Source organism: Penicillium samsonianum (genome assembly GCF_028829775.1).
Source record: "Penicillium samsonianum strain IBT 33392 chromosome Unknown utg000007l_segment0_segment0, whole genome shotgun sequence".
Lineage (NCBI taxonomy): Eukaryota > Fungi > Ascomycota > Eurotiomycetes > Eurotiales > Aspergillaceae > Penicillium > Penicillium samsonianum.
This window is the reverse complement of record NW_026643265.1, coordinates 2717242-2741194: the sequence shown is the minus strand read 5'-3', so window position 1 is coordinate 2741194 and position 23953 is coordinate 2717242. Positions and strand designations below refer to the sequence as shown.

General features: G+C 47.2%; 11 protein-coding genes across 11 annotated transcripts; 5 read left to right on the top strand and 6 right to left on the bottom strand.

Moving 5' to 3' along the window:
- Positions 1-418: 418 nt before the first annotated feature.
- N7471_011917 (uncharacterized protein) lies at positions 419-616 on the bottom strand (the record flags this gene model as incomplete). Its single annotated transcript, XM_057284636.1, has 1 exon — positions 419-616. The coding sequence occupies one exon, from the start codon at positions 614-616 to the stop codon at positions 419-421; it is 198 nt and encodes a 65-aa protein (XP_057130902.1).
- Positions 617-1779: 1163 nt separating this feature from the next.
- N7471_011916 (uncharacterized protein) lies at positions 1780-2515 on the bottom strand. Its single transcript, XM_057284635.1, has 2 exons — positions 2294-2515; positions 1780-2234 (listed from the first exon to the last, which is right to left on the bottom strand). Exons 1-2 carry the CDS (start codon positions 2423-2425, stop codon positions 2196-2198), a joined length of 171 nt encoding a protein of 56 aa, XP_057130901.1. The 5' UTR covers positions 2426-2515; the 3' UTR covers positions 1780-2195.
- A 471-nt stretch (positions 2516-2986) lies between these two features.
- Positions 2987-3355, top strand: N7471_011915 (uncharacterized protein; the record flags this gene model as incomplete). Its single annotated transcript, XM_057284634.1, has 2 exons — positions 2987-3232; positions 3290-3355. The coding sequence occupies exons 1-2, from the start codon at positions 3074-3076 to the stop codon at positions 3353-3355; spliced, it is 225 nt and encodes a 74-aa protein (XP_057130900.1). The 5' UTR covers positions 2987-3073.
- A 2367-nt stretch (positions 3356-5722) lies between these two features.
- On the top strand, positions 5723-7565 carry N7471_011914 (uncharacterized protein; the record flags this gene model as incomplete). Its single annotated transcript, XM_057284633.1, has 4 exons — positions 5723-5821; positions 5902-5951; positions 7296-7314; positions 7548-7565. The coding sequence occupies 4 exons, from the start codon at positions 5723-5725 to the stop codon at positions 7563-7565; spliced, it is 186 nt and encodes a 61-aa protein (XP_057130899.1).
- A 557-nt stretch (positions 7566-8122) lies between these two features.
- Positions 8123-9688, bottom strand: N7471_011913 (MFS transporter; the record flags this gene model as incomplete). Its single annotated transcript, XM_057284632.1, has 1 exon — positions 8123-9688. One exon carries the CDS (start codon positions 9686-9688, stop codon positions 8123-8125), a length of 1566 nt encoding a protein of 521 aa, XP_057130898.1.
- A 536-nt stretch (positions 9689-10224) lies between these two features.
- Positions 10225-11835, bottom strand: N7471_011912 (putative MFS transporter; the record flags this gene model as incomplete). The annotated part of the gene is made up of 2 exons (XM_057284631.1): positions 10225-11643; positions 11701-11835. The coding sequence occupies 2 exons, from the start codon at positions 11833-11835 to the stop codon at positions 10225-10227; spliced, it is 1554 nt and encodes a 517-aa protein (XP_057130897.1).
- A 305-nt stretch (positions 11836-12140) lies between these two features.
- On the top strand, positions 12141-13499 carry N7471_011911 (uncharacterized protein; the record flags this gene model as incomplete). Its single annotated transcript, XM_057284630.1, has 1 exon — positions 12141-13499. One exon carries the CDS (start codon positions 12141-12143, stop codon positions 13497-13499), a length of 1359 nt encoding a protein of 452 aa, XP_057130896.1.
- Positions 13500-14190: 691 nt separating this feature from the next.
- On the bottom strand, positions 14191-16479 carry N7471_011910 (putative phenol hydroxylase; the record flags this gene model as incomplete). Its single annotated transcript, XM_057284629.1, has 5 exons — positions 14191-15433; positions 15494-15970; positions 16042-16109; positions 16173-16359; positions 16421-16479. The coding sequence occupies 5 exons, from the start codon at positions 16477-16479 to the stop codon at positions 14302-14304; spliced, it is 1923 nt and encodes a 640-aa protein (XP_057130895.1). The 3' UTR covers positions 14191-14301.
- A 528-nt stretch (positions 16480-17007) lies between these two features.
- Positions 17008-17914, bottom strand: N7471_011909 (uncharacterized protein; the record flags this gene model as incomplete). The annotated part of the gene is made up of 2 exons (XM_057284628.1): positions 17008-17329; positions 17400-17914. The coding sequence occupies 2 exons, from the start codon at positions 17912-17914 to the stop codon at positions 17008-17010; spliced, it is 837 nt and encodes a 278-aa protein (XP_057130894.1).
- A 175-nt stretch (positions 17915-18089) lies between these two features.
- N7471_011908 (uncharacterized protein) lies at positions 18090-19291 on the top strand. The gene is made up of 2 exons (XM_057284627.1): positions 18090-18697; positions 18775-19291. The coding sequence occupies exons 1-2, from the start codon at positions 18499-18501 to the stop codon at positions 19227-19229; spliced, it is 654 nt and encodes a 217-aa protein (XP_057130893.1). The 5' UTR covers positions 18090-18498; the 3' UTR covers positions 19230-19291.
- A 1827-nt stretch (positions 19292-21118) lies between these two features.
- On the top strand, positions 21119-23584 carry N7471_011907 (uncharacterized protein; the record flags this gene model as incomplete). Its single annotated transcript, XM_057284626.1, has 3 exons — positions 21119-21285; positions 21344-22094; positions 22157-23584. 3 exons carry the CDS (start codon positions 21119-21121, stop codon positions 23582-23584), a joined length of 2346 nt encoding a protein of 781 aa, XP_057130892.1.
- Between the last annotated feature and the right edge of the window lie 369 nt (positions 23585-23953).

Sequence of the window (23953 nt, the reverse complement as noted above, 5' to 3'; positions counted from 1 at the left end):
GCATTTCCCCAAATATATAGAGAGGACACTATGTACATCTATATGGGAGCAAACTATAGTGGTCATGTAATAACTCTTTTACCACTTGAAAATCCAGGCCTCTATTAGTCTACTACATTCTTACTGATATTAGCTTTTACGAAAGTAGAACTCAAAATATGATATAGATAAATCCATTGATATTGATTTACTTTCATAGACTGTAATGACCGACCCAACCACATAAATCTCATTCCCCATAAAGCCGTAATATGTAGATAATGACTACATAGTGATTCCATATCGACAGTCTGTATCTGCCCGGTCTGCAGGCACGTCCGACCTCTGCATAGTTTGGAGCATGGTGTTGCTATAGAATACCTGATCAAACACGGCTCCTTTGATACTTATGCAGTTTAGTAGCTTACCTTCGTTAGGACTAGAAGCAATCCTTTCCACAGTGGCATTCACCGGTATCGGTATTGCAGTATCCATATTTATCGGGACAGCACTTTTTCGGATCTTTGGCGGCGCAATGCTTCACGGTACATGCCCTCTTGTCTAGCTCCGCGGGCGCAGCGGCCGCAAGCATAGCGAGAGAGAGGACAATGGCGATTGGGATGGAGATAAACTTCATTTTGATGGAGTGTTTGGTATGAAGGTTGGACTGGATTGACTGGGTTGAGATCAGGAGATTCTCGTAGCAGGACACGACGCTATATTTATATATTTTTCAACTACTCTCAACTCTCGATGAGGGGTATATATCGCACCGGTGCTATTCCCGAACTCGACACAGCCATCAGGAAGGCAAACTGTCCAGGAGACTGGACATATGATCAACATTGGACGTTCCAATCAATAACCTGTATACCATTCAGCCAAGGAGTAGTATCGAATCATGTCGTGGGTTTGGAATTCTTTTCTCTTTGCGTGGGTGAGGATTCTTCGTTCTTGATTGATGTGAGATTTATGCAGATCATCCAAATCGGGTCTTATGAAGCGCTCATATTGAGGCTATCAGAAGACGCGCTCTGTTATTGGTAGATACGGTTGTCGATCCCTTATGCTGGATCCCTTGCATTATGCCGATTGTCCAACCACGAGCGTACCCGAAAATTCGTTGTTTGCCAAATTCAGCCTCCCGTCCCACCCCAAAACTTGATCACAGAGACCCTGTTATTCCATACGAGCACTTATCCTACGGTGTTTGAGCAGTATATAGTATGTGTCTCTATCCACTCCAATTCAATCGCACCCGTAAGTGATAGCTAGATTAGATAGGGGATCTTAAGACGATATTTTACAGCTTTAAGTGATAATAATGACAGCTAAATATACTAGCCGATAGCCGATGTGCAAGATGTGGGGCGCAGGGAACTAGAAGACTTGCACATAAGCCGGGTATCTCTACTCCGTGATGGACTTTACCTAAAGCATTTGTAAGGTGGGTGAAACGGGTCGCCTAACAAGGGTCCTATCAAGGTAGAAAGGGGCCAAAAATGTCCATGTTCGAGTCAGAAGATCAAAGATCCCTGTTATTTGCTATCGTTGCCTTCTCTAGGTAGCATTGAGAGAGCATAGATTGAAAGCAGACATCAGACAATTCATTGATGACATACTTACCCAATCCTTATCGAACTATTTTAAGATCTCCGTTTTGCCCAATAGATAGATACGGCGTACCAATGTAGACAGTGAATGTACATATGCCAAGGACCCAGATTTTGGGTGGTATGAGGTGTCGTTTCCCCTACATATTTCAGGGCGCTCAGCCACGCAGCCCAGGCGTGTCGATCTCCCGTTTCTATCCGGCCCCCACAAATGCATGCAACCCCAGATTTTCCTTACGGAGTATAGCTTCGCCACCAGGGCTGATGACCTCCTTAATCGAGTAGGCAACTATTCATGTAAGCTGGAAGCTTTTAGGTAAGGGAAAAATAAGAAAGATGTGTTGAATATGGAGCATGTCAAACTACCTAGACTATAGGTGTGACGCTTATCACTTGACCGCTAGGTACAGCAAACGACTTGGCGCCGGTCAAATAACCAACGAACATAAAATGACACAACCAATCATAGTCCTTTGGCCATATACATGCCCATAGAGAAAGCTCGATTGGTCAATACATAATCAGGCTGAGACCCGTGGACCCCGGGGCCGTTTTGGCTGTCAACGTTGTATTGTCCTCTCTTCTCTGTGACATTGTGATGCTCTAGCTGTTCTTACACTTCTCCAGACATCCCTGATCACTCTATCATGATTGAATTGTATTAGCCAAAAATCAAAGTTATGCGAGCGGAAGGAACTTACTCCACCATCAATCTTGCAGAGAGTGAAGCAATTATTGGACCGCGAAACAACCGACGCTTCTTTGTTGGCTTCGATGGGTGAGGCAATCGCTAGGCCGATGACAGTTGCAAGGGCGAGAATAGAGAAACGCATTGTGAAGGTGTTGGTGGGGTAGGTGGGGGTAGGTGGTTGGGTTTCTGGTGGGAATAGGTTTTTCTAGATTTGATAAACTGATGATTGTTTCTTAAGCTACATCGAAGGTGAAGTGCCTACCTTTTATAGTATATTTTCGATTGTATACTATATGATATCAGTTGCCCAATTCATCCCCCTTGGTTACTGAGGATTTCCGCCCCCACGACTCGTACAGGCTTATGTGCATAATCCTATCATGCAGGAATGATCCGCACGAATGCTCACTGGTTTTCCAAAAATGCCAAGATCGATCTACATAGAGATTCTGCTGTTTGAGTAAAGACCTGCAATTTCTATGAGCTGTTTCTTTTTCAGCTCGAAGACATTGCAGTGTCAGCTGATTCAATTCCTGCAATGTAACCTCAATTTGCGGAGTAGTAAGGCATACTCCGTAGTTTTGACAAATTAGGCGTCCAATCTTAAGGATCTACAATCTACCGCTCCTATTAGGGAAGTAATCAAGATGGTATCGGCTGTATATAAAGCCCGACGCTCACGCGGGTGATGAAACCAATTCCTCAGCTGTGCATCCTTTTATCCCGCTCTACATTCTCTTCAAATCTAACAAACAATTTTGAACAACCTTTACAAACAAATTCCTCCAACATGAAGCTGTTTATCGTCCTGTTTGCACTAGCTGCCTACGCAATGGCCGAAGCCGGTCCAAATCTGGAAGCGAGAGCTGGGTGCTCCCAGAAGGGACAATTTTGCAATGATGGCACATTCCTGTGCTGCCCGGGACAAGGAAGCTGTAGTGGAGGCGTGGTAAGTTTGCCCCTGCTATTTTTTTTGGAAACAGATATGGCCAAAACATGATAGCAGATTGCTAAGAAGAAATATAGTGCAATTGAGCCACCATCTACTGAGGGAGTGCAGAGGTCGCCTTAGGGTTACGGGATTCCAATGTATTGGAGTGTTGGGCCTGTCTCTTTGGTCAAAATCCGGGGTACTCCAAGCAGTGTGTTGCCGCTTCTGAACGGCAGTTGATAAAAATTTCCATAGGCAATAAGATCCAATATCCCAATAAAGCCAGCTCGAGGTGGCAACTTGGTCATTGAACCAGGACTTCTATCATCCCCAAACTCGATATTAGTGGACTTTAGATCCAATTCATAGTAGACAAGAATAATAGGCCGGCCTCTGTCCTTGATGATATTATCCAGTTGACTCGATCTAGACTTAAGGAGATAGAAGTTCCGCAATGTAAGTATCCCAAAAGGAAGATGTCAATTTTGATGAGGTGAGCAATATGGCAGCACATCTAAGGACCATGAAATGACCTTTCCCCGTATACCATTGGAATAGTGTAACCTTTGATTTTGATTGTGAATACGACAGAGTAAACAAAATGTTCCCTTGACTTTGGAGATATATAAACCGCATTGTAGATCTGATATTGTTGGGACTTATGAGCATATCTCTCACCGACAGCCTCATTGCATATGAGCAACCCATTCGCCAACTTCACCAACTTCACCACAAACTGTGCCCTTGGTTATCTGCTCTAACCAGGCATCAAGTTGGGTTCCATAGAGTTAGGTGGTTAAACTAAACATTCATTAGAACGAATGACTTGCTCGTGGCGAATGGCGGAGGAGAGCACCTATTCAATAGACCTCTACACAGTGTTCGGTGCCTAAAAGTTGAAATACAATGATTCTATATCGTCATGTGTAGCAGATCTCGTTGTTCAAAGAACTACCATGCCACTGACCCCGTAAAGATTTATAGGAATAGTTCGCCGTGGGTCATTCTAAACTCGATATTGATGTAGTATGTTCAATGAGTAGATTCTTCTCGTAAAAAAGGGTTCCGCGTACCAAGCTCATCGGTGCCCATGTCAGAAACCGAAGCAAACATCTAGACCTTAACTGCGAGCAAGTGTATTGCCCTTAAATTCAAGAGAACAAATAATCGACCCGCGGACTTGACTCACGCCATTTCAATCGAGATTCAGTCCATGATTCGAACTTCACCTTCACCACCAACCATCCACCACCACCACCCACAACCAATTAGTTTTGCTGCTTCGAAAGCTTCATTAAGTATTATAACCCAAAAGCAATTTCCACTGTTAACAAAATACAGCAGGATGGCGGATGATACTTATTCTATAAAACGAATTGACAGAACCATTGAATTTCTTCGAGATGGAGATTGCATTACATGTTGAAAGACTCACCTACTGAAGACCCTTCGAAACCTCAGTGGTCCTATCTCTTCACCAGTCTATCATGTAATATTGGGGTTGAAATCATATATGTACATACAAGCTAGTAGGCTGGAAGTCAGAGATTGAAGGTAATCTTCTAGTGAAGATCATTCTGGTCAGTGTGGGGTCTTCACTGTTTTCAGAAAATGTACTAACTATGCATTTAAACCCAATGTATCACCAATGGCAAACTTAATCGGTGAAGTCAGCATCCATCCCGAAATTTGCCGTGAGCCAATTGGAATGCCGGAGTTGATTTGATAGAATTTATCACTGTCGAAGTCCATATTATTACTCCGATTTGGACATGATAGACAAGAGCTAGTACGTATTCCCAATATTGCAGTTTGAAGCCATGACGGCACAGAAACTCTAAGTGTGCTAAGCCATTTTTTCCCTTTCTAATATTTAGGTATAGTCACGGCATTCGATTCTGTTTAGCACCGCGCATTGTCTGCCGCTGGGGCTGATCGATCTTTCAATCGATTTTGCGACTAGCGTGCGGATGTGCGAAATGGAAAACCACACTCTTTAAGATTATGGACCCACAGTAATTGGATGCATAAACCTGGATTCGGCCGAGGAAAGGGTAAATATCTAAGGAATAAGGAAAGCTACAATGCGTACTTCCGCACGAGATATGAAGATGGCGTGCAACCCCTTGGGGTCCCTGATTCCTGTGTTTAATTCGTCATTTGCGGATGATCTCGGACGTCATGTTTTGCGTACATATACCCACTCACCTATTTTCGATTATTCTACGGAATACCCACTTGGTCCATGTTGAACCTGCCGATCACTAAGACAGTTCATATGTTGTAATCCAATGGTAACTCTAGCCAGTCAGAATCATCTAATATGGTCGATCCTATGTACCACACGCGCCTGAATAACAAGCTCCTCTTTCAAGGGCTGTTTCCGATAAGCTAAATGTGAACCGGTGAAGGGTATAAAGCCCGAGCGATAATTCCTGCCATCTAGAGCCAAATTGTATCATATTCTTTTGGACACTACAACGACAAACTCAGCCCCATTGTTTAAACATGCAACCAATCCATTTCCTTTTCGCATTTATGATTGCTACTGTGATGGCATCTCCAATCAACGAAGGGCAATCCAAAGCGTTGGCCGAGCGTCAGCAGGTAAGAATAACCCGAGACTTTCCATGGGATAAGAGCTGACAAATGGCAATCGATAGCTGGTAAGTGATGCGCTCCCCTAGTCGGATAAGGATGACCGCACAGAGCTGATGGGAATGGCAACCGATAGAATGTAAGTGATGTTCCTCCTAGATCGAATAAAGTTGACTATATAGAGCTGACGGAAATCACGACTGATAGGATGTGAGTGATACTCCTCCCCAATCGGATAAATTTAACACAGCTAACGGAAATGGTAACTAATAGGTGGTAAGTGATGCGCTCCCCTAGTCGGATAAGGATGACCGTACAGAGCTGATGGGAATGGCAACCGATAGCCGGTAAGTGATGTTCTTCCCAGATCGAATAAAGTTGACTATACAGAGCTGACGGAAATCACAACTGATAGGTGGTAAGTGATCTTCTTCCCTAGTCAGAAAAATGACGCCAAAACTAACCAACCGATAGAATGTAAGTGATGTTCCTCCTAGATCGAATAAAGTTGACTATATAGAGCTGACGGAAATCGCAACTGATAGGCGGTAAGTGTCCTCCCAGATCGAATAAGTTAACTACACAGAGCTAACAGAAATGGCAACTAATAGGTGGTAAGTGATGCTCCTCCCCGATCGGAGAAAAACGATTCACATAGCTGACGGAAATGGCAACCGATAGGTGGTAAGTGTCCTCCCAGATCGGATAAAGTTGACTATACAGTGCTAACAGAAATGGCAACTAATAGAACGTAAGTGATGCTCCTACCCGATCGGACAAAGTTAACTACACAGAGCTAACAGAAAGGTAACTAATAGGATGTAAGTGATACTCCTCCCCGATCGGATAAAGTTAACTACGCAGAGCTAACGGAAATGGAAACTAATAGGTGGTAAGTGATATCCCTCCCTAATCAGGAAGGGATGACTATACAGAGCTAACAGAAATGGCAACTAACAGGCGGTAAGTGATGCTTCTCGCTAATCGAATAATGTCCTCCCTGGTCGGATAAGGATGACTATATATACAGAGCTAACAGAAATGGCAACCCATAGAATGTAAGTGATGCTCCTCCCAGATCGGATAAAGTTAACTACGCAGAGCTAACGGAAATGGCAACTAATAGATGGCAAGTGATACTCCTCCCCGATCGGATAAAGTTAACTACGCAGAGCTAACGGAAATGGCAACTAATAGGTGGTAAGTGTCTTCCCAGATCGGATAAAGTTGACTATACAATGCTAACAGAAATGGCAACTAATAGGATGTAAGTGATGCTCCTACCCGATAGGATTAACATGACTAAAGAGAGCTAATAGGAATCGCAAACTATAGGTGGTAAGTGATCCTTCTCTATAATCGGATAAAGTCCTCCCTGGTCGGATAAGGCATGTATGTGTACAGAGCTAACAGAAATTATGACCGATAGCTGGTAAGTGACGGTCCTCCTAGATCGAATAAATTGACTACACAGAGCTGACAGAAATGGCAACCGACAGAATGTAAGTGATGTTTCTCCCTGGCCCCGGGGCCCCGGGGTCGGATAAGGATGACTATACAGAGCTAACAAAAATATGACCGATAGAATGCAAGTGATATTCCTACCCGATCGGATAAAATTGACTATACAGAGCTGACAGAAATGGCAAACTATAGATTGTCCGTTGATGCTAGACGGAGAAAAACAACACTGCAGAGGTGACAGAAATAGCAATTGATAGCTGGTAAGTGATAGACCTCCCTGGTCGGATAGGGCTGAGTGCATAGGGCTGACAGAACGTTTTAGCAATGATAACATCCATGGATTGCTGGCATTGAATGACGGGAACTCATCAGAGTTCCTATTTTCTTTGCTTATATTGTCTTGATGTGGGTTTTCCCCCATATATCATAGGTTTCCCCATATTATTTTGCGAATGCAAAGGCATTATTGTTTAAGACATTTACATGAGTCGTGCAGTATAACTAGCGTAACATAATAGTCTTGGTAGTAGAGGGGCAACTTGCGTAGGTCATTTACAATTCGGGTTTTCGAGTTAGGAACAAAGATGCCAAGACGGAGTCTCTATGGTGGATGTGATAGATAGTATTCAATATTCGTATGAAGTGAGAGTGAATAATTTGAAAGTAGACAATAATGCAACGACAACCACAATAGCAATGCCAATTAACGTTGTTGTGGTTGTTAGAGCTTCTGCTATAGAGATCGAGGGAAGAGAGAAGGAAGAAATCTTGATCAGAGGGGTGGCGTTAGATCGTGCAATTGTGCAGTTGTGAGCCCAGGATGCAATTCATTCAATGTCTCGCCCCCTAAACTCGTTGCTTCTTAACGTCATGCCAATACCCTTTCGCGACAAAAATTAAACTCAACACAATGCCTAGCCCGGTCAACCCAATACCAAAATACCACGCGCCACGATACCCAAGCAGAGCATCAGCCGGCGTCGTGCTGCCGCGGTTAACATGCACGTCGATCGTGCCTGCAAACCCCAATCCAAGCGAGATACTATAGTTTACTATCGTACCAATCAAGGCCCCACCCATACCCTGATGCTCCTTCTTAACAGCGTTCGAGAAAATAACTGTCGCCGCAGGAAACGACGTATCCATACCCCACGGGATAATCAGCATGCACACAAACAACTGGGCCCAGTATGTTTGATGCACTGGTGCCGTCGCCACCAGGATAGTCCCCACCATGAAACACGTTAGCGAGAATACCATAACCCACGCTGCGCGTACGTGCTGTAGCAGGAAACCGGTAGTCACGGATGCGAAGGCGCCCGAAACGGCCACTGGGCAGATGTACGCGGCGGTGAGCAGCGGCGAGCCGCCTCTCAGCACCTCGATGAACTGCGTCACGTAGTAGATCCAGATTCCAAAGCAGGCCCAGCCGCAGGCGACGCATGCAACCACGAAGTTGATATCACCCGTGAAGATCTCGAAGGGCACAAGTGGTGTCTTGGCCCAGCGAGACTCAATGAAGTAGAAGGAAACTGCAAAAATGACGCCAAGGATTAGGATGACGTAGATATATGCTTGCTGCCAGCCGTACGCTGGGGCTTGATTCCATGCAAAATTAAATAGCACTAGCGCTGCGACGCCCGTGACGGCTCCGGGGATGTCGAGCATTGGAAGCTTTTCTCCAAGGCTTTTGTTTTGATCGTTTGAGCGGCTTTGTGTTGGGATGACTAGGGCGCTGAACGCAGCCAGCAGAACCAGCGTGATAGCGTGACTCCAAAATGCCCATGGCCACCAGGCTAGCGCAAACAGGCCGGAGAAGAGTAGGCCAAAGACACCACCGCCTGGAGCACAGGCACCGAATAACGCGAATGCCATGTTCTTCCTCGGTCCGGCGGGATAGGAAATCCCCAAAAGCGCAAGCCCGTTGGGTAATAAGGCAGCGGGCCCCAGCCCCTGAAACACCCTGGCGAATATAAACAGGTACTCGTTACAATAGATGCTGAGGCCCGCAACCATAGTCCAGAGAGCGAACCATAGCATGCCAATTATGAAAATCCTCTTGTGCCCAAAGAGATCCCCAAGCCGGCCAGCAACGAGTATAAAGGTCCCCGACGTCAAGCTATAACCAGCAATGAGCCAAGAAAGCACCCCAGGGTTTGTAATACCGAAGCTGTCGCCGATCTGATGCAGGATGCCCAGTGTTTGGGTTAGGCCTACTTGCGTCGTGAATTGAGCCGTGCATATTGTTGCGATGAAGACACATTCATGGAAAAGTGACATGTGATCAGCGGCATACATGGTGGATGTAGTGCTTTTCTGCTCGTGGCTTATGGAGTCTTGGTTCCTATCATTATGCTGGGGTCCAACCTCAGAATCGGGATGCACCTCTATATCGGATTCCGGATTCGTCATGGGGATGCTGTTCATTTTTCTTTTGGGAACCAGGCCGCGAAAGCAATGGTAACCCTACTCAGAGATTAGGTGTGGATATTCGAGGTTCAGAAGAAGAAGTTACCGTGGATTAATGATATATTGAAAAACCGAAGGCGATGAAAGTTGTAGGAATATGGGTAGAATAATTGGTGAAAAGATTGATTAGGCAAAAAGAAAGTAAGCCACCATTTGCAGAATGAGACTAGACTAGATGAGTTCTTTACAGGGGCGAATCACCCTCAAACAAATGAAAATGGCCCTTCGACTTCTTGTCCGGAGATATCAGCGGGATCAAGGCCGAGCAAGACCGGGCGCCAACTAAAGTCCGATTTTTCTTTTTCTTTTTCTTTTTCTTTTTTGTTTATTTCTGTTCGCGCTCCGAAGACCGAGGGAATAATATTGTAGTTAAATCAAATACGAAAAGAGAAAAGAAAAAAGAAAAAAGATGTTTTTTATTGCAAGTTAACAGGTCATTTACAAATTCTATACATGCACAAAATACTAATGCTAGATTTCTATAGAGCCATGCCCAAAGAGAATCGCCGCAGTTTCGCACCAAACACCTGAATACATACCACACCGAGAAATGCCACCACTGTGATCACCGCCTGAAGGCCAAACGAGACATCGTATCCCTGTTTGAGCCCCCAGGGCTGCTGGAAGTAGCCGACAGCAAATCCGCATGCTGCCCGGCCCAGGTTAAGAAAAGCCGAGACTTCTCCAGACGCAGCAGGACAACAATCCATTCCGTAGGCGACCATGACCACCGAAATAATCATCACCCCGCCCTGGAACATGCCCCAACCAAATAAAATTCCGACCCAGTGGAGATGCTGCTGCAGGGTAATCCCCACTAGGACAATTCCGGGGATCATCACCAGAGCCGCAAGGTAGACCACCCACAACCGGGCTTCGGGAACGAATCGCCCCTGGTGTCGCTTTGTGTACTGCTCCATCGCATAGTCGTTTAGAAAATGGCCCACAAACCACCCGAGAAAGACGGACACAATCGGACCAAAGTAGACGTAGCCGATTGCTCGTGCCGACATGCCATACCCGCCGGACGCTTGGGGAAGTTCTAGCAGCAGAGCGGAGCTCTGGTTGATGCCAATACTCCACATGAAAAGTACTCCGTAGTTTATCACCACTAGGAGGATTATAGGCCGGAGAGCAACCTTGAAGAGTTGGAGGTAGCAAGGAAGAACCGGGCGGTAGTATTCTCGGTGATGTTGTAGCTGCCACCAACCCACCACACGGGAGAGGCGAGCCATAGTGTTCATCGCACGTTTCGGTTGCTTCTCATCTGCGACATCACGATTGTAGAAAGACTCATCGGCACACGCTATGATCATAACCGTAAGACATGCCGCGAAAGCAAAGACCAGCCAGAATAAAGGTCTCCACGTGCCCAGTCCCGCCACCATGAAGTTGCCTAACATGGGCCCAGCAAATGGGGAGACGAGGAAAATACCATACCAGAGACCAATTTTGCGGGGATGTTCATGGAAGAAGAACATGTCCTGGATGAGCTGCAGCCCAATAGACGATCCAGTGCCTTGGGTGACACCCTGCAAAGCACGCATTGCATAGTAGGTAGGAAAGTTTGGCGCCAGAACACATCCTAGGGTGAAGAAAAGACCCATCACTGTACTCCAGAATAGAACAGGCGCACGGCCCCAGGAGGAGAGCAGAGGTACCCATAGCAGTGATGAAATCCCGATCATCATAACGGCGAGATTGTTGGGCTCATTGACTACCGACGCGGACACCTTCCATTCTTCGCTCTGCAGAATGGCGGCAGGAATCCCAATTGCCATGCCAAAGTCCCCTGCAAAGGAGCCAAAAGCGACGCAGAGTAGGATCGCGTGCTTCTTGAAAGTGCTCCAGTTGAGCGGATCACTAGCGTCATCCTTCGGTTGGGGAATGAGGATGGTCTGATTTCCGTCAGCTACAGCCAGCGCTACCCTTGAGAAAAGCGCAAAATATCATACATGGCCATCTGAAGCAAGTTTCAATTCGGTCCTGTTGCCGGAGGTGGGCGTCAGACTGTTCAAATCTAACACCACGACGCCATCATCCATAGAATCAACCTCGTGGCTGGCTGTCAAGGAACCCTTTAATTCCATCGTATGCAAATATAATTTGATAGTTAGGGCACAGTATAAACGGGATTTGATGGAGTTCATTTATCAAAAGCGTCCAGGAATTAAACTCCCTCTGCTATTCCTTCAGCGCAGTCGGACCCCGATGGCCGAACATCGTCAACAGGAACGGCTTCAATTCGGGAGCCGGATCCCGTTTACCTTTCTCATTTCAGCCAAAGAGAAAGAGTACAAGTATCACGCATCTTGTTGAGATCGGACCTTATTCGATCTGGCACTGATCAGCATACACACACGCAGGCAAGCAAACAAACCATTCTTCACCAAACATGATGCATCTCTCTCGTCTATCAACTGTCTTTGTCAGCTTAACGGCAGCGTCTGCCTACAGCTTCGAAGCCTCCAACTACCATGCAAACAACATCATTAAACGTGATGTTTGTGTCATTGGGGGCGGTGCCGCTGGAGCATATGCAGCGGTCCGACTCGGTGACTTGGGCCAGAGCGTGGTTCTTGTGGAGAAAAAAGATGCGCTGGGGGGTCAGACTGAGGCATATACCGTACCTTCCACCGGGGAGATCATTGACTACGGAGTTGAGAACTTCCAAAACACCACGCTTCTTCGCAACTTCTTTAGCCGCTTCAATGTAAACCTGGTACCATACCTCGCCACCGCGACAAGCACGCAATATGCCGACTTTTCTACGGGTACCGTCTACCAAAACTTCTCTCTGCCCAAGCCCGACTTCACCGAATATATGACCCAGCTCGAGAAATATCCCTATCTGGCCGATTCCTGGAATCTGCCTAACCCCGTACCCGAAGATCTGCTACTTCCATTTGGTGAATTCATCACCAAGTATTCGCTGGAAAACATTGGCTACCTTCTGGGCATGTGGGGAGCCGGCAACGGCGATATCCTGAAGCAGACCACCGTCTACATGTTGAAGTCTCTCGATAAAGCTTACATGGAAGGCTTTCAAGGGAGCAACGTCATGGCTCATGAAAATCACGCCGTCTATGCTGCGATGCAAGCTCATCTTGGGTCTAATGTCCTCTTGTCTTCAACGGTCGTTGCGGCGAGCCGACCCGCAAACGGCTCGAGTGCAAAATTGGTGGTACGCACACCCTCAGGAAATAAGCTCATTGTGGCCAAGAAACTCCTCGTGGCAATGCCGCAGACGCCGAAAAATATGAATCCTCTGAGCCTGGATGTCACCGAAAAGGCTGTGTTCGACCAGTTCGGCTACAATGCTATGTACGTGGGCCTAGTGAAAGGCACCGGAATTGGAGCATTCGTCGACACGCTGGGGATTGATATCAGCAACTCCTACGACTTGCCCACCCTTGGAGGTCTCATGTACCTGCAGTCAACAACCTCGGAGGGCGTCTACAGGATCTGGTACAACGCAGAGACTGACGTCTCTGAGGATGTAGTGAAAGCGGAATCGCTGGCTGCTATCAAGCGTTTGACAGGCAAGACGGCCGAATTTCTCGTTTTTGGGAGTCACACTCCATATCAGCTATCGGTTGCTGCCAGTGCAATTGAAAATGGCTTCTACAACAGCCTCAATGCGCTTCAGGGACATAGAAACACCTGGTACTCCGGTGCGGCATTCTTGGCTCATCACACAGCCTCGTTGTGGAATTATACCGAAGTTCTATTGCCCAAGATGATCGCTGCATAATTCTGTCGTGTGTAGAATGATCATAATGCTTGAGGGTTATCAGATGCGATTCGAGGGGAAAGAAACACAAATGAGAAAGATATGGAAAAGCAATTTGAGCCATATTTACTGAATCGTGATTTTAACTTCTGGAGAAAACAGATTTATAGTAATTGCGAAGTTGTGAATCTTTTCCAAGCCTGATAATATAATGAAGATTAAATATTGTCCCGGGTTACCTACATATATCTGTATATGTATTGCATCTTTATGTTGATTGTTTAATGCGACTTTCTAATATTATTGTTTTCACTTTTGTTGGGGCTACTAACTGTGGGAGAGAGAGAGAAGAAGAAGAATCATGATCTATTCAATCTATCTAGAGCAGGGGATTTATACCCTGCCAAACAAAGAAAGGCTCAGTCTGCAAACAAATGGAGGCATCAATGGGATGACCGACATAGTCCAACAACTTTGCCTTTTCATTGGAATATTATTAGTATGGTCCTTGAGGCATCTCTCCATCAATTACCTCAACGAGAAATATCAAAAGGATCACGTTACTACGTACCGGTGCACTAAAAGAATGTTAATTTCGCCCTAAGGTGCTATTTTCGGGTGTAGATGGTCGAATTGTACAAATATGTGTTCCCTAGAACTATATAGGCAGATAGAAGAATAGAAGAACTGGGATGAACCAAAACACATAAAGATTCTCGCAAGGGAACATCAGTCAATCGCAGTAACCATTACACGACAATATCAGAAGACTTATTTTCAATTAAAGCAGCCGAGTACGTGAAAACCATCTTTCCCAATAGCCCTATCGCATAATTCCAGCAAAATACCGTTTCAACTCCTGTTCATCCTCCAGGTCCCCTATCCAACCCACGCATTGATCAGGTCGGGTCACAACCATACAGCCCCTGCCGCAACTGATGCCATATTTCACATGTGCAGACTCTGGACGACCTTGAGAGAGTGAAGCAGGTGGATCAGAAAATATTAGATTGTAGTTATATCCCCGGGACGCATCAAAGGGGAAGAAGGTGTCATGGAAGTCACCTAGCTCCACCTGATCCAGACGACCGTAGTAAAAGACCAAGCTTTCCACAAAAGGCTGATCATCACGAATCGACCGGAATTGAGTGACCAATTGGCTGATATATTTGCCTAGCTGGTTCACACGCTCCAGCTGGGTCGGATTCGTCACATCGCCGGCGAAGACCAACACCCGCCATCGACCGTCGCTTTGGAGGAGGGTTTGGCTCTCGACAGGAACAGCACTGGAGTGGTTGATGACCGGGTGACTGGGAAACCGCATGCCTAGTCTCAGATGGCTGGCCAAATGTTGCTTCGCCGTTGTGGCGCTTGCCACCAGCATACCGGGAGGGTAGCAGATATTGGCGCCGCTTGCATAATTCCGGAGCCGCTCGTACACCTGCCCAACTCCCACAGGATCGGACATGGTTTCATTGGTCAGGGCGTTAGCTAGACTTGTATCGATGTTGATAAGATCCTGGGCGACGGGCCGGCGTTCCGACTGGTATGTCTGTAGAACACTGCGGTGAAGCTGGCCCTGAATCACTCCGGCCAACTTCCACCCCAGATTGAAGGCATCTTGCATGGAGACATTCATGCCTTGGCCACACTTAGGGGTATGAGTGTGCACCGCATCACCACCGAGGAAGATGCGGTCCCGGTGCGCAAAGCTGGTGGCTACACGTTGGCCCACACGGTAGATGGTCCACCAGTCGCAATAGGAATACGCCAAAGTATGAGGGAACAGGCTCTGGCGAGCGACGGCAATAATTTGTGTTCCCACTCTAGAGTCCGTCACCGATACGTTTGAGAAGGACGGTGGAAGTTGGACATATAACCGAGTCATGCCATCCTCCCGTGGAACGCTGAGAATGGTTCCATGCTGGGTAAGGATGGTGCAGTGTTTGCGAAAGCTGGAAACAAAACTTTAGTGAACTGCGGTGTCTTCATCTTGCAGGAAAGAGCAAACTTACTCTGGAAAGTCGGTGATAAGCACAGCATCAACGACTCCCCAAACTGCATCGGTGGAGGTGCCTTCCATTGAGAAGCCCAACTGGCGGCGCACCCAACTATGAGCACCGTCACTCCCAACGACATATTTTGCATGGATGGTTGTTGTGCTTCCCTCATCACTGCTGACCCGGGGGATAGTGTCGTTCTTGGTAGCAGACGATGGAGAGATAATCCCCTGGATCTTTCCCTTTTCTTCCTGGATCACACCACCTGGCTGAATACTATGCGAATTGGTCCTCCACACGGCTAAATCTTCTTGTCGTTGGTGTCGCAGTTGGACCTTCACCGGGTATGCCTCAGGGTCGTCGACAAGACTTTCATCAAGCTCCATAGAAATGGGCACTACACCTCGTTCGACCTCTGGGCCGGATCGTTGTCGGATTGCATCGAGCAGAGTGGCTTCCGTATTACCTTGATGCATGGTGCAGGTGTTCAGCCTACCGTTGACTGTTAGTATTTTGTTCTTTGATTTAATACATGCCCTGTCGAGGCCTGCCAAACAACCTACCTTGAGACATCTAGCCCCATCATGCCCTGCCGTTGTTGTCTTGACAACCGACCATCATCTCCCGGAGCCTTAATGGTTATTTACCGTTAGCCACATACCTAATCCGACTCTCATAGGTAGAGTATACGTACCCAAAGACACCATTCATCAAATCTGACTCCAAACTGCTGCAGGACTCCATAGATACCGAAACTGTCCCAGATCTCTGCTGTGCGCACATGAAACCCATCGGCGCGACCATTTAAGGCTCTCGTTCCTTTATCGTCAATGATACACGTTTTGATTCCTAGCTCTGCCATCCATAGTGCAGTCATTAGCCTGAGAATACAGGTTAGTATGTCGTTTCTCTTCTTTTTCTTCTTTTTCGGCTTTCACTTACCCCATTGGGCCAGCACCAATGATCAGAACATCAACTTGTTTTTTATTTGAAATTGTCATTGTGGTGACGCTTCTTTGGTCTCGGCAACTGAATAGCTTTCGATAAACAGAGGGGTTGCACACCCTAATTATATATATGCAAGTGACCACCCCTGTAAAATGAACAGAGCCCACCTGCCGGAAAAGTTCTCAGCAACTGTTTTATTTTATCTTTTTTAATCGGTACTCGGTCCTCGGAATCCGAGACAATCAATCGTGGGAAGTCAAGGATGGACGGCATAGGCAGTTACCTCGAGGTTCACTAAAATGCTTTCATGTAACCGGCTTTGGAATACAATTTTTAAGTAACATATCAAGGTTAAGGTTTCCGAATATCTAATGAAAAGTTTTCTATGGACTTAATATTTAGTGAACCACGCATTTTCCCCATTCAATGGTTTCTTCTGTTGGTGATATAGAAGATGGAGGCAGTCAAATACTTCTTACGCATCTGTAGGAAATTTCATCGCGGCAAAGGGGAATTGAATAGAGGCTTGAAAGAAGACAATTGTATGAAGGAGACACATATATAGCTAGCCATAGAGTTCTCTATTTCTTGGTCCCTATATACCAATACATCTTTCCGAATGGAGGCAACATCATCTCTTCGCCGCTCTTGAAATCCCATCCGCTGAGGTCCAGATCCGACTGTTTATTGATCAACTGCGTGATTTCCTCCGGCGTCCGTCCACGTATACATGACACGTAGCCGTCCACGGCAAAAAACATCTGAACAAGTGGAAAGAGGTAGGTAAAGATCATATGAAGAGGTGAGTGACTGAACCACATAAACGTCGTTAACAAGGGCGATAAGACAATGAAAGTGGTATTGAGGAAGGCCGAGAGGGTTCGATTTGTCATTTCAAAGATCCTAACGCTGCATGTTAACCAAACTGTGCGCAACTTAACTCGCATCTTTGTCCGGGGAGGAATAGACATACACAAAAGCATCCGTCTCTTGGATAGCACTTCGAAGCACCGTAGCGGCCTCTGGGTCATCAAAATGGTGGAAGCACAGGTTGAAGATGCGACATTCTTTCTTTCCCGGCGCCGCCATTCGCAGGGCACGGGTGGCATCCACCGGGGTCTCGATGTAAGATATATTAGCGCTCCGTTTCGACATGGCTGCCCATTTTTCAAGCGAGGGGTAGAGATCGGTGAGAATGAAGTTCACCGGCCCTTCCCCCCTTTGCTTGAGTTTGTCGTTCAGGGTAGCCTCCATGATAGGAATTGGTCCTCCCCCGCCTGCACAGGAGTCAATGAAGGTGAAGGAGGCCAGGTCAGGCAGATGGTTGAGCAGCAGGTCGCAGACTTGCACGGCTGGCGAGTCTTTGGTTCCAGGGGCCCTGGTCTTCCACATCTGGATGCGAGCCATGTGCGAGTATTCGCGCAGCCATTCTGGACACCATGGCTGATCGCCAAGCTCTAGCAGGTGGAACCGAGGGGTAATGATCATGTTGGGTTAAAATGAATTTCACAAAGTAGAGGTAGCCAGCTTGTCTGTTCTTTTTCTTGCTTTGTTAACGTGGGGGGAGTCTCCCAAATAAGACGTACGAACGGACCTAGCCTTCATCGCCTGGTTCGGTCTTCGGGATCCGAGCAATCAAACAGCCTACAAACCCAGGATCCTGTATACTTCCGGAAGCAGTAAGTCTCAGGGACAATCTCGAGCCGGATTTAAGCTTGTCTTAAGTCCTATGGCCGTTGGGTTGTATCGGGTTCGTTTAGTACTTTATTTATATTGTACTGCCAGTCAACTTACTGCGAGTTTTCGAAGAACCAAAAACTCCTCAATCTACACAAAAAGCACACCCTGATTATGCGTGTCCTTCTTACCGGCGGCACAGGTAAAACCTCAGTCCGCCTAGCCCGCTTCCTTCAAAATGAGAACATTCCATTTCTGCTGGCCTCTCGTCGCGGTCCCTCCGCCGCCCCCTCCGGGATGCCGGCCGTCAAATTCGACTGGCTGGATCAGTCCACCTGGAAGGAACCTTTCCAGTACCGATTTGCGGGGGCGGGTCCATCTCGGCCATCTATCTCATGGAACCACTGGTCGCTGAGCCCTGGAAGCCCATGAACGAGTTTATTGACTATGCGCGCAAGGAACACGGGGTGGGAAGGTTCGTGCTGGTGGCGGGCAGCTCTGCTGAGCCGTCGCAGCCGGGCATGGGGATGGTGTGGCAGCATTTCCTAGACACGGGAGTGGATTACTGTGTGCTTCGACCCAGTTGGTTCATGGGTGTGTATACCCTAGCGAAGAGTCTACGCGGCAGTCATTCGGTACGCTAGCTAACCACTAAATCACTCATTCCATAGAAAACCTCTCCGACGAGGCTCCTAGCACTGTCATCCGGGATCAGGGCAAGATCTACACAGCCTGCGGCGAAGGGAAAATTCCCTTCGTGAGTGCCATTGATATTGCCGCGGTTGCATTCCGGGCTATCATAGATCCCCAATCGCACAATTGCGACCACCGCGTGCTGGGGCCAGAGTTGCTGACCTACGACGAGGTGGCCGAGAAGCTATCCGTCGCGCTGGGTCGTCCCATTGAGCACGTTAAGCTGTCTGGGGACCAGCGGTACGAAGGCTTGGTGAGCGTTGGGGTTTCTGAATACTATGCTCGGTTCCTGACGAACCTGGAAACCGCTGCATCCACGGGATTTGAAACTCGTATGAACGCTTCGGTGGAGAAGGTGACCGGCCGGGCCCCCAGGACACTGGATCTTTTTGCGCACGATAACAGAGGGGCGTGGGAGCCACTGAGTGAGTGAGGGGCTTAATATGAGCACATATGTATTTTATACCTAGGTATATCTAATACTATACATATAACTCTCCATTTAAGTTCTGTTACTTACTAGTTATATGTGTAGTTTATCATATAAATATGGAGTATCCAATTATCGACACTGTAAAAGTGTGTCACGAGTATGTGGGCAATGAAAAACTCAAATTTACGATGTGGCTGGCGGTTCCTCGTGTTACGGCCTCGGCACGAACCACCACGACAACACTATTTTTCTGCAAGGCCACCCATTACTAATTCATACGCTACCCCGTATAGGTATTGAAACTCCTATCCCTCTATACCTATAATTATAAGCGTATAATAACTTGCTTACTTTCACAATAAAGGCCATTACCTAAACACTAACGTCCTCGCTTAGGTGCTACATATACATAGGCCCCCGTCCACCTATAGATGGGACCTCGGGACGTCGGGACCCCGGGAGTCCACCGGCGGACGGGGAAGCGGATTGGCAACTATAAAGTAAGAAGAAAAGAAAAGGTCCACGGGTAACCCACTTGGTTAATTTTAATTCCGCTTATGCACTTTAGTCGTAGTCTTTAGATCTTTAGATTTACTAGGAATATTAATTGCAAAGCCTTCCTTCTCGATATATATATATTAACTCAAAAAATTAGAGTAAACGGGAGTGAAGTGCTTTATTTCGGTTACATACGGAACCCGAGTAAATTGTACGGCGATTGCTTTTGATTAAAGGGTCTCATTTTAAATACGAATATACTATTATAGTAGTACTACTATCAAAGAGAGAGATAATCTGATCTTTAATAAAGGTTTAAGAATAAAATAGTATTTTTCGTGGTGGTTCGAACCGAGGCCTGTACTCGTGTACCGGGATGCGACGTAGTTTCAGCCAAAATGGACCCTATAGGCATCCATGGGTGTCACCGGATCCCCCCTGCATAACGATCTATAGATACCCCCCCCCATTTAATACGAGAGACCCAATCGTGGCAACTTCATAACCCGCCCGTTGAAAGTGACTGCCACCCGAAATCGAAATGCATTCCTGCGATGCAGCGAGAGGCGTAAGCAATATCAAACCGTATCCGGAGCGCCAACCTTGCATCCGTGGTGTGTCTGGAGAACCGAATTAGGGTTAGCATTGAAACAACGCCGATTCCTGAAGGATTGTCTGCATAGTTAGGACTAAAGGTAGCCCGCAGACGTGGTGCGGCATTCTCTAACTGCTACTGCCCCATCTCCGATTTTGCCAAGCCGCGTACCCAATTAGGAAAGTGCGTGTCAGGTTTGGGGGCCATGAATATCTAAATGGGGGGGGTACATATATCAACACCCTTTATTGAATTCGCATACCAACTTCTTAGTTCAATATATAGTATATCATAAAAATAACGAGTTCAATACATAGTATATCATAAAAATAATGTACAAATAGGGTTTTCAGTGCTCATTTAAAAGGGTTTGCACGGAGGTAAATAAGTATCGGAAAATCCGACGTGGCGCAGTCCAGGGTTGGCCAAAAAATCGCCGTAAGCAAAAGCTTATTTCGGGATTCAGATCCCTGTTCAAGTAGTATTGCCAGCTGAAGAAGGAGTCACATCTTAAAGCAGGCGATTATAATCTAGATGACTGGTGCCGAGATGTGTTATGCACATGCAGAGGGCCATGTAGATAGCAGACCCTCCAAGCCTCGCTAGGGCTGACTCCCTGGGGCCGTTGGTATTAAAGAATCGAGATTCCGGGTATATCGTGCGTCCTTTCTATGGAATTATTCTCTGGCCTCCAATTGATTAGGCACAATCGCTCCACCAACATTCTCTTCCTTTCGTTTGTACTAGAATAGGCTTTCCATCATAAACAAAAAAGGAGAAACAAAAAAACGGAATAATGGCAAAGACATCCGCCATTGCCACCTCCGATGCGGCATGTGCCCGCTGTCGGGAGCGAAAAATTCGTTGTGGACGTGAAAAAAATGAATGCGCAAACTGTGAACGAGATGGGGTGGAATGTGACTATTCGACCCCAGGGAAGCGGGTCAATCACATCAAGTTATTGTATGTTGAGTATCATCTATCATCAGAGAATGAAATGGGCTAAACTAAACCACAACAGATGCAACGATGTCTCGCAAATCCAAAATAAGTTGAGCATCATTGAAGAGGGGATGGCTACTATCCTTTCGATGGCAAAGCAAGATCAGCACTCCAATCCACATTCACAGCCATCTTTAGAGAGTGAGCCGGTGAGAGTCGACACCTCCACTATAATGGATCATGAGATGGAAGATGAGAAGGCGAGGGAGGTGGAAGGCTCAAATGGGCTCATAGCTCCCAATCATCACTATCATAATGACCGATATTATGGACCAGGAACATTGTTGGCGCTCTGTCATCGCTTCAAACGAACGCTTCTAGGGTCACCTAGGGATTCCATCGATAATTCCACCCAACATGGCCTAGAGCTACACCTGAATCTCCTGTGTTCAGAAGCAGGAAGTGAGGAGTCAATATCAGGCGCGAGACCAACCCAGATAACAGCCATGCAATTGCCACCAAAGCAGCTGTTCATGGTAGTCCAGTCACAATTCTTCCAGCACTGCCACTACGCCACCGATATATTTGTCCCATCGCGATTTCGGATGAAAGTTGAACAGCTCTATGAACGGCCTCTCATGCCCGGTGACGAGCCCTGGGCCATTTGCCTGCATACACTCACTCTCTTGGTGCTCGGCCCAGGGGCGATAATGATGTTGCAACAGCTCTGCACAGGTGCCCCCGGCCTGCTTGCAGTACACGCTGCTGTGACAGATCCGAGTATCCTAGTAGCTCCTCAATTGATTAACGTTCAGACTTTAACCCTGCTCGTAAGTAATTCATTTTCCCTATCCATCGACTAAACCCAGTGTTCTAACGTGAAGGGACTTAGGGAAAGCTTGCACAACAGTATTATCCATTGCACATGGCCGAAACTATCCATGCCCTGGTTTGTGTGCTAGCAAAGACGATGGGCCTCCATCAACTCACCAATCGGGAACAAGTGAACCTCTCAGCCGAAGAGGTCCAGGAACGAGTCCAAGTCTTCCGTTGTCTATACATTCAGGATATTGGGTTTGGCCTGTCGAGAGGCTCGACTTGTTGGCTTCGTTCTCCGGGCTGTGTCCCTTTGTGTGACCTGACGCAGGGGGCCAATGGCGACCCTCGCATCCAGCTGACACAGATCCAGGAGATCTTTCTCTGCACTCTCCATAAAAAGAATCCATCAAGCACACAACTCCAGCAGATTGTGTCCCAGAACCTTAGGCGTCTTGATCAATGGGCGCTGGACCACCGCATCTTTACCCCCGCCGTGCTAGCTGACTTCACGTCCGTGGATCTCCGCCAGGGCTTCTTTGCAACTCGCATTGCCGTCCTCTCGCACCATTTCGACTGTAATTACCTTGCAGATGCCACTGTGGATGCCAGGGTGGCGTGTGGGATGTTGCTCCTAGTTTGTGCGGCCTGCACTCCATGCAAGGTGGAGGAGTTGGCGCCTACTGACGCATATCCCGTGGTCGGCGTCGATCCCAACGACTCAAGCATCACGGTCTACTCGCAGATGGGTTTGGCGAGGTTCACAGATCTTCCCTTTTTGCCCACTCAGAGCCTCGTGGAGCAATTTCCCATCGCTGCCTTCTTCCTGTTGGCTACCAGACTGGTAACCGCACATCCACTCTCTCGCGAGACAGATCTCGAGCTTCTGCAGAGAGTGTCTGTGTTCTACTCTGATCTGGGTTCTAGGAGACCTGCCAACAATCATATCCACAAGCTGGGTCGAGTGTTCCGGCTTGTACTCGATGTCGTCCGCCACCTGTGCCCCTTGGATGTCCCCTCCGAGAGTCTCATCTCTGACAGCAGCGAAAGTTCAAGCCAAAGCAACATTGGAAGCACACAAACGCAGACTACGCCCGAGTCAAGTGCGTACACGTGGGATTCCAACCCTCTTTATGGTGCTCCAGATGGAATTCTCCCACGACAGCTTTGCGTGCCTTCCCAGGTTGGATCTGATGCTACAGTCGGTGTGGCTATGACAGCAACGGCTTCTCCCTCGCACATTCCTAGCCTACGGGACCTTCAGCCTGGAGGGACCGTGGCAGTACATGATGCGCTCCAACAGCTGGCATGGATGCAGGTCCCGGATGCACAGCGAGAGAACTTTTGGTGGCAGCAAAACTCGTGCGATTCAGGGCAATACTATCATGATCTACATCGGGATCCCAGGACGAGAATACTGCACCCACAACAGGTGGACCCAGCTCCAGACATGGATCTTGATTTTTGCGTACCGGAGATAAACACCTACAGGCGGCCCGGGTAATAGAACAAATTACATATATACTGATGTGGGTGTCCTGGCAAAGGGAGAAAGGAAGACCTAAAATTATACTAGAAACGACTTAGATTAAATTAATGCTTTCTCCTGTGATCACTATCGCGGTCTTTCAGGAAATTATAATCATTTTCCAACTGTCCATCTGGGATATCTCGTCTTTTCAGGCTCTATTCACTTTCATATATTGCGTACTGCTAGTAACTTCGGTAGTTCCTTGGCCTCACTCAACCTCCTCTCACCCACACGCCACGAGTAAAATGCAAATCCCATCCGGAAACCGAACCCCGAGTAATTGGTATCAGGGTCATGTCTGAGGAGGCGGTTTGCCAAGTACACTCAGGCTTATATACCCTA